General features: G+C 42.6%; 2 protein-coding genes across 7 annotated transcripts in view; one reads left to right on the forward strand and one right to left on the reverse strand.

Annotated features, from left to right (window-relative positions):
- Window positions 1–12,116, forward strand: part of cttnbp2 (cortactin binding protein 2) — an 84,413-nt gene extending 72,297 nt beyond the window's left edge. The window contains exons 12-23 of the mRNA XM_079345565.1: window positions 203–282; window positions 1,493–1,579; window positions 4,274–4,373; window positions 4,890–5,057; window positions 5,376–5,548; window positions 5,969–6,147; window positions 6,460–6,686; window positions 6,811–7,005; window positions 7,614–7,665; window positions 7,860–7,959; window positions 9,289–9,396; window positions 10,583–12,116. Coding sequence (XP_079201691.1) covers window positions 203–282; window positions 1,493–1,579; window positions 4,274–4,373; window positions 4,890–5,057; window positions 5,376–5,548; window positions 5,969–6,147; window positions 6,460–6,686; window positions 6,811–7,005; window positions 7,614–7,665; window positions 7,860–7,959; window positions 9,289–9,396; window positions 10,583–10,933 — 1,820 coding nt within the window. The 3' untranslated portion in view covers window positions 10,934–12,116. The remainder of the gene's footprint in view (window positions 1–202; window positions 283–1,492; window positions 1,580–4,273; window positions 4,374–4,889; window positions 5,058–5,375; window positions 5,549–5,968; window positions 6,148–6,459; window positions 6,687–6,810; window positions 7,006–7,613; window positions 7,666–7,859; window positions 7,960–9,288; window positions 9,397–10,582) is intronic.
- Window positions 12,117–14,147: 2,031 nt separating this feature from the next.
- cftr (CF transmembrane conductance regulator) overlaps window positions 14,148–15,136 on the reverse strand; it is a 38,288-nt gene continuing 37,299 nt past the window's right edge. For all 6 annotated transcript variants that reach the window (XM_079345913.1, XM_079345911.1, XM_079345909.1 and 3 more), the window contains one exon: window positions 14,148–15,068. In XM_079345913.1, coding sequence (XP_079202039.1) covers window positions 14,853–15,068 — 216 coding nt within the window. In that variant the 3' untranslated portion in view covers window positions 14,148–14,852. The remainder of the gene's footprint in view (window positions 15,069–15,136) is intronic.

The following is a 15,136-nucleotide window of genomic DNA, read 5'->3' on the forward strand; positions in this document are numbered from 1 at the left end:
GACAAACTGCTCCTGAACTTGAGCGGTTTGAGTTTCCGGACAGTCTGAACCAGGAAGGGCACCTTGAGGCTCTCAGCTGTGTGATGTCACGAGGAGCTGCAGCGTCTTACAGCCGCTGACACTGAGCATGTAAACCAGAGCTGATTTGAGGATTTATGGTGTGAATTTACTCAGTGTGTGTATGTGTGTGTTTTTCTGACAGGCCTGTCTGAGTCGTGTCTCGATGAGTTGGCTCTGGAATACCTCTTCCCATTGCCGCTGCTGCACAACTACGTCCGCCTGGTATACACACACACACACACACACACACACACTGTGAAGGATTGAGGGATTAGATGACTAAGATGTAGAAAAATAGAGCGGAAGCTTGAAGGCTGCTGCGAGAGAAATGGTAAAGACGTGAAGAAGAGAGTGAGATACAGTGATTGGCAGATGAAAGGAAGCAGAGGATTAAAGTGGTGATTATTTCCTTACAGCTATACCACCCCCTGCTGGATTTTTTAGAGGTGAAAATGAAGCATCTTAAGGAAATGAAGGCGCTCGTGCTGTCGTACCAATCAGACATATTAGGAGTAATTGATCCTGTTTTGGCATGTAAGAAGAGAAAGACATCAATGAGACTATAGAGGAAGAAAATAAAGAACCTCTGTGCTGAGATTTTATCCAGCAGCCTGTAAAAATAGAATAATCCTGATGATTGATGACAGATTTACATTTCTGACAGTAAGCTTTAATCCTCAGTGACTCCATTCTGACAGTCAAATATGATGAGAAGCTCCAATCACTGCTGCAGCGTGCAGCATGTGTTCAAGTAAAATGAGGCTGCATCCTTTGTATTATTCACAAATTCATGTAATATTAGCCTCTAAATCCATGAATCATTGAATGCATTTGATGTCAAAAGTAATGAAAAGAGTGGAGTTTTGTGTAGCTGTAATTTAATACAGTGCTTTTAAAGACAAGTTATAAAGTGCTTCACAAAACTTGATGGACTGAGATAATGAATCAGATAAATCACAAAGCAGAAAAAGTGCAGTAAAGACGACAAGCGAGGCGTCACTTATTGAAATACTAATTTCAATTAATTACTTTTAAAAGTCGTTTAAAAAACACCACACGTCCGATTCATGAGAGAGAATTTGCAAATGTGAAAGCCTTGAGGGAGAGATTTGAATGAAGTCTTAACTCATTATTTCTCCCTTTCAAACAGCGTCTTCATGGTTTTTGTTTTTTCATGGTCACAAATGGCAATATCAAAGTTTTATAAAGCTGTTCTCATTTTGAATTCTCAGTTTAATTTAGATCATTTTGCCATTACCCTTATTGGATAGGAATGTAGGGAGGAGGGGGGGGGTGACATGCAGTGAATTGAAATCTGCTGCGATGAAGAATATATCCTCTGTATATGTGGCACTCGACATACCCACTAGGCCTCAGGTGGCCCAGTTTAAGTTAGATTGAACTAATTCCTGCTTCTGTTTCTCTCTGTTAGGTGGAACAGTACGGGAACCTCATCTTTCACGGGCTTGAAGGCAGCTGTCAGGAGTACATCGCCAACCTGGTTGCTCACTGCATCAAGGTAATTACACTTACAGAGAACATAACATAACGCATAACACATTTCATAACAACCTTCAGTGACAGTGAATCCGGCTATTGAGTCTGTCGGTATACTTAAATCTGAAAACGTTTTTAAAGGCCTTTTCTGTAGCTCCAATAGAGAGAATCATAAACCAGAGGTGAGTATTCATGTTAACTGAGATTTAGCATTCCATTAGCAACGCAAGTCAGAGGAGGAAATGACATCACACGTGACAGTGTTGTGGTTAGATGTTGGGTAAGTAGAGTTTGTTACACCCAGTTTAGTCAGCTAAAGTCACCACTAGTTTTTTTTTTCACCCAAAGGCTACCACTATTAGATGTTGGGTCTAGGGATGTACACCGAGCTGCCACTTTCTTTAGCTCTACTTTGAACTGAAATCCAGATTTTATGCTACATAATCTTGTCACAGTAAAGATGAAGTTACTTGAACCGAAGGAGGAACATGGCTGGTAGCCTCACAACCCATCTGCTTTCTCTGATGATGATGATGATCGAGCCACTTAGAGCGACAAAAAACATTTTGAAACTTTCAGTTTAGTCAAAGGTTTGGTTGCTTACAACCGGACTCACGTATTAAAATGTGAGAATGCCATCGATGTGTAGAGACGACTGAGATGCCTGTCAAAATGCAAATTTGTAAAAAATGCTGTAAGATGACTGCAGATTGCATTTTAAAGCCAAAGCCCTGAAACACAAGAGCCATGCAATGCTAGTCTGATGCTAGTCCTGCGTCTACAGATTCTGCATTACCGTAGAGAATCTGTTCAAAGAGATTACATGGCTGCAAATGTTGTGATGGAAGATTACATGTTCAACAGCAGGAATTTGTGGTGAAAGGGAGCGGCTGGTACAACATTTAGATTAGGGGAAAAATAAGAGCACATCTGTATTGAGCAACCATATCCAGATTTACTGACAAATGTCTCCTCAGTTACAGTACTATTTTCAAGTGTAAAATATACAGAGCTGTGTGTCTAGCTGATCTAAAGAGACACAAGTCAGACAGAAATGCAAATAAAAAGTCTTGTGCCAATAAATCTAATACTACTGTACATATGTAGGGCAGCCATCTTTGATAATGATCTTGTTGTTTTCTGCCTTTCAAGTTGGGACTCCGGCTTCAACGGCCCTCATCGTCCTACTTTAAAAGAAAAACGTAGCGTGAAGCTGGATGTAAGCGTCTGAGTGGAGCAGAGAACTGTCAATCACCTTCCACACAGTACAACCCTCTACTTCAAAGTGATGTCACATTAAAGCATACTCATTGACGATCTCCACACTTGATAATCTCATTGGTTTCTTAGATTCACATGTTGTAGAGAATAGTTTGACCTTTTTTTATCATATTAATAAATTCAGTTCTGTTGCAGCGTGTGATGCAATCAGACGGAAAGTGGATGCAAACAGCAAACCACAACACAGTCGCATGATGAAACATGCAGGACACATACTGGACTCTGCTCAGTGCTGCTTCACTACATCTGCAGCTTTCAGATGTATCAGGCAGTAGAGTTTAAAATATGTAAACGCTTACGTTTTTTAAATGTTATTATTCTAAATTATTGTTTGACTGCTGGTAACAGCCGGAACACATTTGGTCGAGTCTTCAAGAAATCAATGCAAATCAAAGAAAATGTGAATGCATTTTAGTATTATTGAACCCTATCATTTTTACGTCGCCGTTTACGACCCTCACCGTGGACACGTCCAAAAATATTTTGAAAATATTTTTGAAACTTTTAATAAACTTCAGTCCTGATCAAAACTACAAACATATTTATTTAGTTTCCAGTTTGATGGAGTGATAGGCCTGTTGTATAACAAAAAAAAACCTTCTTACAAATACTCATGCCTAATGCAGAAACAAACATAAAAGGGATGCTAGATAAAAGTGAAAAATGTAACATGTGGACAAAGATGTCCAGACTGACACCTAAGGGTTAATTTAATCATTTAAAATCACCGTCCTATTTTAAAAACAGTCCGCTATTAATACGCTATTATGAATTTAGTCCAATAGTAACGATTAAAGCTGAGGAGGATATTAGAGGATTGATTATTCCCTTTATAGTTCTGTTTTGTTCTCATGACTGCTGCCTCGTATGACCAAACAGTCTTCACTTACATTTTCCACAGCAGAGATTCATGACAAGTGACACATTTGACAGTTAATGGACTGCAGGATGAGGTCGTTTTGAAAATAAAATACCACCTACTCATGTACCGGTCAAGAACGCCAAAGAGATCATCGGTACTGTTTGTCCAACGGTGGGCACAAAATCACCAAGAAACAAAAGTTAACGATATCACTGTCTTCACTATATGTCTCCTTTTCTTCCTCCTTCAGTGCTGCATCCTTCTACCTGTTTTTTTCGGATACATTTAACTTGTGAACATGCCGGTGTAAAGATATACGGATAATTTTATAAAGAAATAAGGAAGTAAAATGTGTTCTGCAGCTGCATCCTCTCTGTATTCTCTAAAGCAGCGATGTGTCTGGAAAAGCCCTTTCTACTCATTCAAATTCTGTTCTTGCTCCATTTCTCTCGGCGCATAGTAGTAGTAGATTCCTTTAGTTTCCATGACGACGTGCTCCCTTCTTACCTCTCTTCAACTCACCATCTCCCTCCCTCCCTCCCTCCCTCCCTCCTCTGTCCTTCTCTTCACCAGTCAAAGCAGGAGGCTGTGGGGCTCGGCTGTGACGTGCTGCGGGTGGAGGTGGACGAGAGCCTGACCAAGGAGCAGCTGCTGGACACTTTCCTCACCTGTGGTGCGGACACATTCATTTGCCGAGACACAGACACACAGATTTATGAATGACCCACACACTGACTGAGAAATGTACTCATCCACTATAAACACCGTCTGATGCATCATGCAGAGCTTGAGCAGCATCCGTGGACTCTTTCGATTCAGTCATTTAGAGCTCAAACTGATCCAAACCTGATCAATGCTAAGTCCCACCCCATAGTTACTGTTGCTAGGCGAGACAAGCAATAAGAAGGGCTGTTTTCAGGGTGTTGCAGGAGTGTGTATTAGATTGATGAATCAGACACAAAGGACTGATGTACATTTTGATCCAAATGAAAACATTTGTATAGTTAATGTAGCAACTGGTGTGTTTCTTCCTGTCTCTGTTGTCAGTTAATACACAAACAATGTGAGCGAATAGACTTAAAGTTAAATCATAGACCAAAATAATTCCTCAAGGTACCCTCCATGGTTCACCCGTTTGTATGCAATTTTGTGCCAGTCGTTTCCTAACTTTGTCGTCTCGCTGTCTCAGGTTTCCTTGTTCCGACGTCGGGGTCAGGGGTCACGGTGCCTGGCGGTAACTGTGTGGTTGTGCTGCTGGAGGGACTGGAGAAGGCGTCATCCCTGACTGGCCTTCTTGGAGATCTCTGTCACAGTTTGGACAACAGGAGCTCTGCTTCACCTATGCTACTCAACACAGGTGAGACTCATCAGTGCAGCCAGGCCGAGACCTGAAACACAATCTGCTGCGTAACGTTCAAGTTACTGTGGTCCAAAATAGACCAGTAATACGGGTACTCATGTGAACAATCCGATGCTTTTTCTGCATATCATCTGCTTTCAGGCTTCCTGGTTCCATTTAAAATGCCAAAGAGTGTCATCAATATCTAAAATAAACGACCATCAGATCAGATGTGATTTAATGTGGAAATGTCAGATGAAAACTTACTACATTAGTGTTCACCGACATTCTGATCATTTATTATTCCTCCTTCCCGTCCTGTTACTCCTCCCTCAGGTCTCCACCACTTCTGTGATCGCAGCTTCCTGATTGCCACACTGTCAAAGCCCCGCCTTCAGGGATCAGAGCTCCGCCTCCAGCAGCATTTCCGCTGGGTGACGCTGCGCTGGGACCAGGAACCACTGCATGGCATGCTGGGAAGGCACCTCCGCAGGAAGCTGCTTCATAAGGTCAGTGGGAGACGACATCCTCTTTGTTTACCAGTGAACATGACATCCACCAATCTCTTTCCTTTAGTGTCATTAAAGTAGAAAGTATATATTAACATGCATGAACAGGGTATGTCAAAACAAGTCCTCCATTCTACACTTCTACAATTCATTTAGCTTTAATGCAAAGTGACGTACATCAGAGAGTAACTACAACACAAGCAAGCTTCTCTTTCATGCAACTTATTCATTATCTGACTGATGCCCAAAGTGCTGCGCAGGGGAAACAAAGAAAAACACGAAAGAGAAGAAAAAAGAAAGCAATGAATCAAATGTGCATAGAATCAGAAACATGTGAAATAAAGAACGATAAAAGAACAAATTCAAGACAGACTGTTATAAAGACACATCTTTATTTGAAAGCTTGTACCTCTCCCACAGATGGGGACAGGAGTTTGGTCACATGATAGTATCATGGAGCGCTCCGTGCTGTGGGTGAGCCACGTCTGGCAGCAGCTCAACGCCTGTTTGTCCCGCCTCGGTACCCATGAGGCTTTGCTGGGCCCACAGCTCTTCCTTTCGTGCCCTGTGGTCCTGAACAACACACAGGCAATCGTCAGGTGTGTACCTGTCAAGTGTGTGTGTGTGTGTGTGTGTGTGTGTGTGTGTGTTTAGGTTAGCCCCATGTACGGAGGCAGGTAGCCTGGGTTTGAATCCGACCAGCGGCTTTTTCCTGCATGTCGCTCCCCACTTTCTCTCTCCCTGATTCCTGATTACCCGCTGTCCTGTCTCTAAATAAAGGCACCAAAGAGCCAGAAATAAAACTTTTTTTTTTACACGTTCTTCATATCATGCATCCTTCTCTCGGATTTAGCTTCTTGAATAATGCTACTTGAGTGTGGAGTTAAATGCGTGTGATTGTGTTTCCTCAGATGGCTGTCTCGGCTCTGGAACGCCGTGGTCGTCCCCCGTGTGGAAGAGGCCATCATCTCCCGGGTAACAGCCAAGCGTTCCCCCTCCTCTCCCTCATCCCCGTCGTCGCTGAGGCCGTCTCCAAGCAACTGCGGGCTGAGTGTCGGGCAGCAGGCTGTGGTGAAAGCCGCCCTCAGCATCCTGGTCAACAAGGCTGTTCTCCAGGGCTGCCCTCTGCCTCGGCACGGTGTGTGGGCGTCACAGACGATGACATCAGTTTGTTCGCCTTTCATCACCTCATGTTTCAGTCAGCTGACAATATAAATCATGTAAAACTGAGTAATCTGGGATTATTCTTTCATTCCCTGCAGAGATCGACAGGTACCTGTTGGAGTTTCGGGGCGGAGCCTTCCCTCTGTCGGCCATCGGCTCGTACAGAGGAAGTGGAGGAGGAGGAGGAGGGAGAAAGGGACGGGACAGTGGAAAGCTGAGACGATCCAACACCAGCCCTCGGAAGAAGGGAGGCCCCGGCTTAAACTGGAGCTGTGGCGGCTCCTTCAGAGAGGGTGAGGCTGGTTTTAAACCCTTTTAGTGACCAATATGACACGAGCTCATGAGACAAACACACAAAACTGTCCTATGACTTTCGAAGGATCCATTATAAAACTTCCCTGATGGATAATGACATGCTGAGAAACTACGCTACTTTAATTGCTGAGTAGAAAGTCAAATAAAGCAGCAAAAAAATGATTGTCTGTTTGCAGGAATATTTAACACTTACTGAGCTCACAACTAGTGATAAATCATAAAGATGCAGAGGAAATGGGTTAAAGAGGGTGAAAGAAACAGGAAACGCTCAGGGCTGCTGATCATAACAACAGCAGTTTGAAGAAATTCAACATGATGTTGAAAGTCATCCACAGATGCTCACCTCAACAGTTTTTTTGAACATGTTACTTTAAGTGAGCTGGCTTTGTGTGAGCTCTTTGCAGCCACAAGGGGGTGATGTTTCACAGCTTTAACATGCACCGCACGCTGGCGTCTTCTACATGATGTTTCCTGTGACAAAAGACAAACTTCCTTCTTGCACCTCATGTGTGTTTGTGTTTTAATAACAATACATCTTTCTGCATGCTCTATAAAAGATGTGTTTCCGTGTTTTTTGTGATTGCAGGCTCTCTGTCAAGCACTGATGTCAGCTTCATCTCAAACAGCAAGGTCCAGAGGTTTGTGTTCTTCTCAATGATTGCTAGGAGAATAAAAGCTAACCATACAACTATACTGTGGATAATGTTGGAGCTCCTGGTGGATGCTTTTAAACAGAGGACACCGTCTCCGATGATTTTTACCAAAGAATTTAAGAGATAAAAGCACCTTAAACCTACCATTGTTCTCTAAATGTGTTGAATTGTGTTTGCAGGGAGCCTGTGGGTCTGTCTGTGTTCTCTGATGATGAGACAGATCTAATCAGAGAGCTGCAGACGATGTGCTCCAGCAAGTCCGAGCCAGACATCAGCAAGGTACAGGCACTCCTGAACTCAGGACCACAGCACGCTGTGAGCCATCTTTGTGATCAGTTTTCACATATGTAGGCAGGTTTTTATTTTGTCACTTACTTAATGCAAGGATTCTTTCCAGGACTCCAATGTACGAGCCGTTAGCTTGTAGTCCTCGAAGTGGGACCGGGGTTCAGGCTCTGTTGAGTTAGCTAAATGACACGGAAATGATTTTTTGTTTTTTAAAGATTATTTTCAGGTCTTTAATGTTTTTATTCTGATAGGACAGCAGAAACCAGAGAGAGAGAGAGAGAGAGAGGAGGGAGAGAGAGAGAGAGAGAGAGAGAGGAGGGAGTTGTAGGAAAGGCTGGTTGAAAATACACAAAGATCGATGTCTGTCTCCTCCTTTGTCTTTGTCATCCAGAGCGTCCAATAAACGTTCCCAGTGAACAGTCTTTCTGTTCAGAGGTCACTCAAGTTCTTAATTACACCAAACACTGTTAGCTCACCTGTTGTGACTCATTCACCGCTCCTTAATTATTCACTGTCATCCTTCCAAATATAGACACTGTGCTTTGTTTTGGAGTCATTGATCTGGCACTGATTTTGACCTCATTTTTCTTTAAATGTAGAAATGTGTAAACTAGAAGTTTGTCTGAGCAGATTCCTGACAGCTTCACCCGTGCTTTAAGCTTAAAGATGGTAAACAACCCTACAGTATTTCATCTATCTCACATTCATTAACCATCAATCGACCCGCTGATAACGTCGTCTGACCTTAGCATCCAGTGATCGGATATGCACCGATGTTACTAGATTTATTTACCAGTCAAATATAATTGAATCCAAGAATCATTGTGCTAAACTAGCAGCTCTCTTTTACTTTCCAAAGTGTTTAGTGTTGATGCATTGTACATGCACAGTTACTTTCCAGTTGAGTGGCCATCTTGTCTTTATTTGATAACTGCCTTTGAGGGATTAACACAATAAATGTGTGTTTATCTATATTTATCTCTGCAGATCAAATATAGATCATTATCGGGTTTTTTTCTCTCCACAATATTAATATCGATATTGAAATCGTGTATCGGTCTGACCCTAGTTTCCAGCAACGATGTGAAACTAAGGCCAATGTGGTGAAAAGCTGTTTTTTGTGTGTTAAGAGTCAATCCTCTCAATCTCTAACCTTAAACTGTTTCACATTGATGCAAATGGCAGCTCATCACAAGCTGCTCACCCAGTGCATTATGTTAATTAAAGGAATATTTACACATCTCAGGGGCCTCAGAATGCAGTTGAGGCTTTGTGCTGCTCCCCACATTCACTGTTTAAAGATTCACTCCTCTCCCACAGATCTCTCGCGCCAAAGACGACCTGATCCTGTTCTCCAGCCCGCCCAGTGAAGCCACGCCCCCCTGCAAGGCCGAGCAGGAAACGGCCATCCAGCAGCAACCACAGACGGTGAGACGAGGAAAGAACGTGTGCTGAAGAATGACTGACAGCTACGCTTCCAAATGAGTAAAACATACCGGTTACAGTGAAGCAAATCTCCTGAACTAAGACTCACATTAAGACATAAACAGTGAGAAAGCAGAAAACTCTTAAAGACTGTAAAACATTGTTATGTTTCTCCACAGACACACATGAAGTTTGTCAGTCAATATTATTGTCTTCAGCAGATGTTCACATGAATTTTCTGTTTGCTGGAAGAAAAAAACCCACTCCATTAGTCTGACTGAGCCACAGGCTAGTGACTCAAATGTAGTGTAATGAGTGTGTGAGTGTGTTTTGTCAAACGCTTAATGATTGGTGTGTTGTGTGTTTGGTGTTACCTCACACAGAAATAGACGGCCCACTATGAGCTCTACGGAGACGGCAGCGTACACGCAGTGCTGTCATTACTGCAGGTTTACATGCAGCTCAGCGTACAGCAGCTCTATAAGCCTCCTTTAGGTTTATTGTTTCGGTGTAACAGTAGTGTCATTGTGATGCAGATTGTAAAGAAACAGCAAGTTAAATACATGTATTAACCAGATCAGATCAGATCGGCTGAAAATCTCCATCGGTTTTCCCCACCGACGCAAAAAAAACAACTTCCAACAACTGTCAATAAATCTTGCTGCTGGTTTTCCTAACATCTTGCTGACAAATGAACTGCACAGTAAACTCCTGCTCCTCGATGAAGGCACTGAAGAAAATGTCAATGTTGAAGGGAGACGGTACAGCCAATCTCCATAAACACAACAAAGACATTACCAATGCAAATATTGAACTTTTCTGTCATCGTACAGATATGCAGGACACTCCCTGAGTTATTAATACTACGACTGACTACGAAAACGACTTAAAAGCAGTAGATTATTGGTTAATAGCTGATCAATAAAGCATGACTAAGCAAATAAGCATTAGACTGCAGCACTTCATGTGAACGTGTGTAGCTCAATTAATGTTGTCTTCATGGTTTCATAAGTTCAGTCAAAAAAGATGAAAACAATGACCACATGGTAAAGGATTGTTTACCTCTCTGTGTCATAATCATAGGGCTCCTTGGAACAAATAGAGCTCTCCTATTGGTTAGTTGTTGTCTGTAAGGTTGTGTAATGGTGATTGAGGTTCTCACTCACCAACGTCGTGTTCCTCTGTTTAGACTGTCACCCATCAGTCCGTCCGCAGCTCCAGCCAGGCCGCCGTCCAGAGCGCCGACCGACGTTCAGGCCCTCGCGCCAAGTCGCAGCTCCCCGTCCCCAGCAGCAGAGGGCAGCAGGTACGAGCTCCTCCTCCTGCTGCTGCCACCGCCAGCAACAACAGAACCCAGACGCCCCCCAGCCGTGGCAGAACTACAGCCAGCAGCAGCAGCAGCAGCAGCAGCAGACTAAAGCAGGCTCCTCCGTCCAGCAGCAACAACAACTATCACCGCAACAACATCAACGACAACAACCAATCACACGAGGACATCTGGATCCTCCACAGAGATTTGCATGAAAACAACAACAAGTAGACATTTTCACCTTCAGCTCCCCGTCCCTTCCCATGATTCCGCTGTGAACCCCCCTCCCCGCCCCCCCAGTCTCCATGATGTAAAGACTAGGTACCTGACGACCGTTGACTCTTAGTATTTGTACTTGTTATCCGTACTTGTTACACTGTACTGCAGTTGTGTACTTGGGGACCATAGTTTTATTCTATTACAGTATTGAAGTATTTGATTGTTTGGTTTTGGTAAAATTCAATGTGGGGGGAAAATGACAGAAGGTAATGCAGCATGTTACTTTACTGTCGCCTTATTCCAGTGTGTGAGCCCGAGTATGATGAGACAGTATTCAGTTTGAACGATGCAGAGTCAGGATGAACTGGTGGAAACGGCCTCACAGACAGCACAGTATATGTGTGTACTTAAAGTCAAATACTGTACTTCTCCTACTGGTTTAAGGCCATTGACGAGTAACTGAAGGTACTGAAAGACGTGACCTTCTCGTGAAAAGTGTTTTTGGATCAAAGAAAGAGACGAGCAGGTTTTATTTGACTTTCTGTTGTTTTTGCTATTAAGTATTTTGAGATAAGTGTTTAATCTCTAAATAGTTGCAAGGTTGGTTTAAATACTGTTGAAATTAATCAGGGTTTTACCAAATATATTTGTAAATAAGAATTAGTAGGTTTAAATGCTCTATAGATTGGTGTACGTGGTGATGACGCTTGTACAGTGATGAAACCTTAAAGCGAAACTGCTGAAAAAAAAAAGAAGACGACTTGTACATAGTGTTTGTAAAACTAGTTTGGTTCTGAAGCCTTCACTTGTTTCAAAGTGAGGGCGCTGTGGCAATAAGTAATAGAAGTGTATAAACACAGGATGTCCTCGATCAACTGTAAGCCATAATAAATATTTTAGAAAGCATCTTTAACTCACCTGAGTCATGTTCTGTTTCTCCCCGATGCTCCAACTCACCTTCTCTTTTTGCTCCGCGTCCTCACCGTGTTTGTCGTACCGGTATGGTTTTTTTTTTTTTCTTTTTAAAGGACATGTGTTGTTACAAGCGGACGTTGTTCATATATAAATACAAATCTATCTATACATATGTACAGGAGAGATTTTAGTCGACCTTTGATTTGGATCTGTACGATAGCTGTTTGAGGTTTAAAGAATTGTCTTTCAAGCACAAACATTAAAAAATGACACTGATAAAAATCCAGTCGTGACTATTTCTGCTTCTTTTCTTCTTTTCTATCAAAACTCCTCGACTGACCTTGAAAGTAGTGCTGTAGTCAAGACCACACTACCCAAGACCAGGACAGGGAGAGACTGAGAGAAGACTAAGACATTAAGGGATCCGGACTAAGCCAGGACTAATGGTGCATTCATGTGATATCAGAGTTCCTGTTGTAAAAGGGAGGGGACGAAATGATCCATTTGAAAGAAAAGACAATCGTGTGTCAAAGGATAAAGCAACAAGCAAGAAAGAAAAAGTAGACGGAAAGTGCAGCTAACAAATGACACACTCACACTGAAATTCTCAAAATCGTAGTTTTACTGGAAATATAGTTGATTGAACAAATACATTTAAACATTTTCTGGACACGTGTCCCTTTTCCTATGAGTAAGAAACTTTGTTCTTAATTTAATCTGTAATAAAAAAAAGTCGGTCATCACAGTTCAGATATGAAGGCATTTCTCCACAGTACCTTAAAACTCACCGTCACTGCTTTACAAAAAAACGACTCGGTCTGAAAGGAGCAACACACTCGTCCCTCAACCAAAGAAAAAGAAGTGAATGAGAAGAGTTCAAATGTTTGCCAGTTTCTGAGGAAGCATTAATATCAATAAAAAAAGAACAAAATCAGCTAAACGTTTGCATTTGTACAGCAGCGGCTCTGATTTTTTTTTCCGTGTGATTTAACAACTTCTTTTTGAAATTCATCAAGTAACATGGACAGAAAAAAAGCATGATTTGTTAAGACACTAACAGGAGGAATTAAAAAAAACAAACCTCACAGCTCTTCATTTCTTGAACGTTTGTGTTGCTTTAGAAGCTGATGAGTACCTCAGGCTGTCTCTAAAGTGCATTCACATCGAAAAATACGGGTCTGAGTCGTCGTGTTAGTAGTGTCAGCCAACAGCTTCACTGTCCCTTTTAAGTGTAGGCTTGTCTGTGTGTGTGTGCGTGTGTGTGCGTGTGTGTGTGTGTGTGCGTGTTCGTGTGTACTCGGTGCAGTTCAGTTTCTGCAGTCAGGCCGACAAACTGCAGCATTAACAGGAAGATACTTTAGGATCACATCAAGCCACTGCAGAAGTCTTAACTCTCAGAGGATCTTTTTATTCTCTCGTGCTTTGTTTTTTGTTTGTTTGTTTGTTTTTTTAAGCAGAACACGTATAAGGTGACACATGTTAGAGAACAATCCTCTCAGCACAGTGTGCAGCAGACGCCGGTCAGCAGCAGGGTCACTGGACGACTTGTAATAATAGTTCTGCTTTGTTTTTCAAGTCTTTTTAAGTGAATAGCCTTTTGAGCACCTCTGGATAAAAAAAGGTGTTAATATCGTTGAAGCGTTTCAAACTTGATATTTGAAATGAGAAAAGCTCCGATCAGATAACAACACACGCAGTCAGACTTCTACAGTGGCTCCTGACGAAGAATTTCTCAACTGAAGAAACTGTGAACACGCTTAAAAAACACGTAACCGACTGCAACCTGCAGAAAGATTCACGTACATCAAAGTGTCCAGTTAGTCAGAGTGAAGCACAGGCTGTTGGTCTCATGTTTGTTATTTACATGTCAGTGGCACACCTCGTCTACCCATCATGCTTTGCTCTCAGAGAGGTTCCTAGAGGATGGAGGATTTGATCTTCCATGCTGCAGTGGGTGAGATCTGCCCGGTAGTACATACACAGATTTCTTTTTATAAATATACTTTGAGACTAAAATTTACAACAAAAGCTTCATTTTTCTTAGGACCTGAACATTATTGCATTTCTTTCAGTCATACAGCCTTTTTTTTAATTAAATCAAACAAACACAATTGTGTTTAATTGTTTCTATACCTGCAGGTGTGTTGTCATGTTTTCTTTCTTTTCAGCCTCTAACTCTGCACTTTACACTCACTTCATATTTGTGCAGGATTGAACTCTTACGCCCCGTGTCCACCGCGTCTTCTTTCAGTCGTTTTCAGCGGGCAGAGGGCGTTCGCAGCAGCTTTTTTTAAGCGCTCTGCGTTTTTTGTGAGGCCACTCACATTCAACTTTCCAGAAAGGTGCCGATGACGTCACTGCCGCTCTTTTTAAAATGTATGACACTCCCCGTATTCTCGCACTGCTATAGATCGTATCTGGTTTCCACACCCTCCTCACTCCGTGACGGAGTCGGTCATACAGCGGCCGTTGTCATAGAGACAGGATGGACGTGCAGCGTTTTTTCTCCTCAGCTCACAAACGCAGACGATCAAATGCTCGCGAACTCACAGCCAGCTCTTTTCTGCCCGGGAACAAACGCCAGGTGGACACGGGGCCTTGAGGCTTATGCGACGGGCTGTTACCATGCCAACATGCGTTTATCTCTGTCTCTATACGACATCAGCAGCATAGCACGTTACTATGTGTGAGTTGAATTAGTAAACTGTGTCGTCCCTGTTTAGTTCTATAAGTTGTATTGGAAAATAGCTTTAGATGTTTTATTGCTCACTATCAGATTTATTGAAAAATAAATAAACACGTTTGTTTTTTGATGTCAAAGAATGGAAAGTGACTTAGTAGAGATCCTAGTTTTCCTTTCAGTGAATCATGAAGATGATTATTATTAAAAAAAAAAAGGCTTCAAGTTGTCCCATCAGCTCTTAAGTCATCAACATTGATCACAGAATTAAATCCTAGTCTTGTCCCTGTGGAGTTCATGTCTGTGTGTGGAGTGTGTGTCTGTGTGCCTGTCTGGTTAGAGGCGAGTGTCGTGGACGTCGTCTTCCGCCTCCTCCGGCAGGGACGAGATTTTAGCGGTGGGCGGTGGCGCCCTCTTGCTGGAGTTGAGGCGATGAAGGGTGGGGAAGAGGCGCAGGCGGTCGGCGGGGCTCATGGCCTGTTTCAGGTGACTCGTCTCGTTCAGGAGCTTCTGGATGGAGTCGTAGCTCTTCGTGGAGCTCCCTTCAATCATCTGCACAGAGGAGAGCACATTCAGCGTGTTTTCTTTACGTACGTTTGTGAGCTGGAGAAAACGAAAGT

The sequence above is a fragment of the Symphodus melops genome, assembly GCF_947650265.1.
Source record: "Symphodus melops genome assembly, chromosome: 6".
Classification (NCBI taxonomy): Eukaryota; Metazoa; Chordata; class Actinopteri; order Labriformes; family Labridae; genus Symphodus; species Symphodus melops.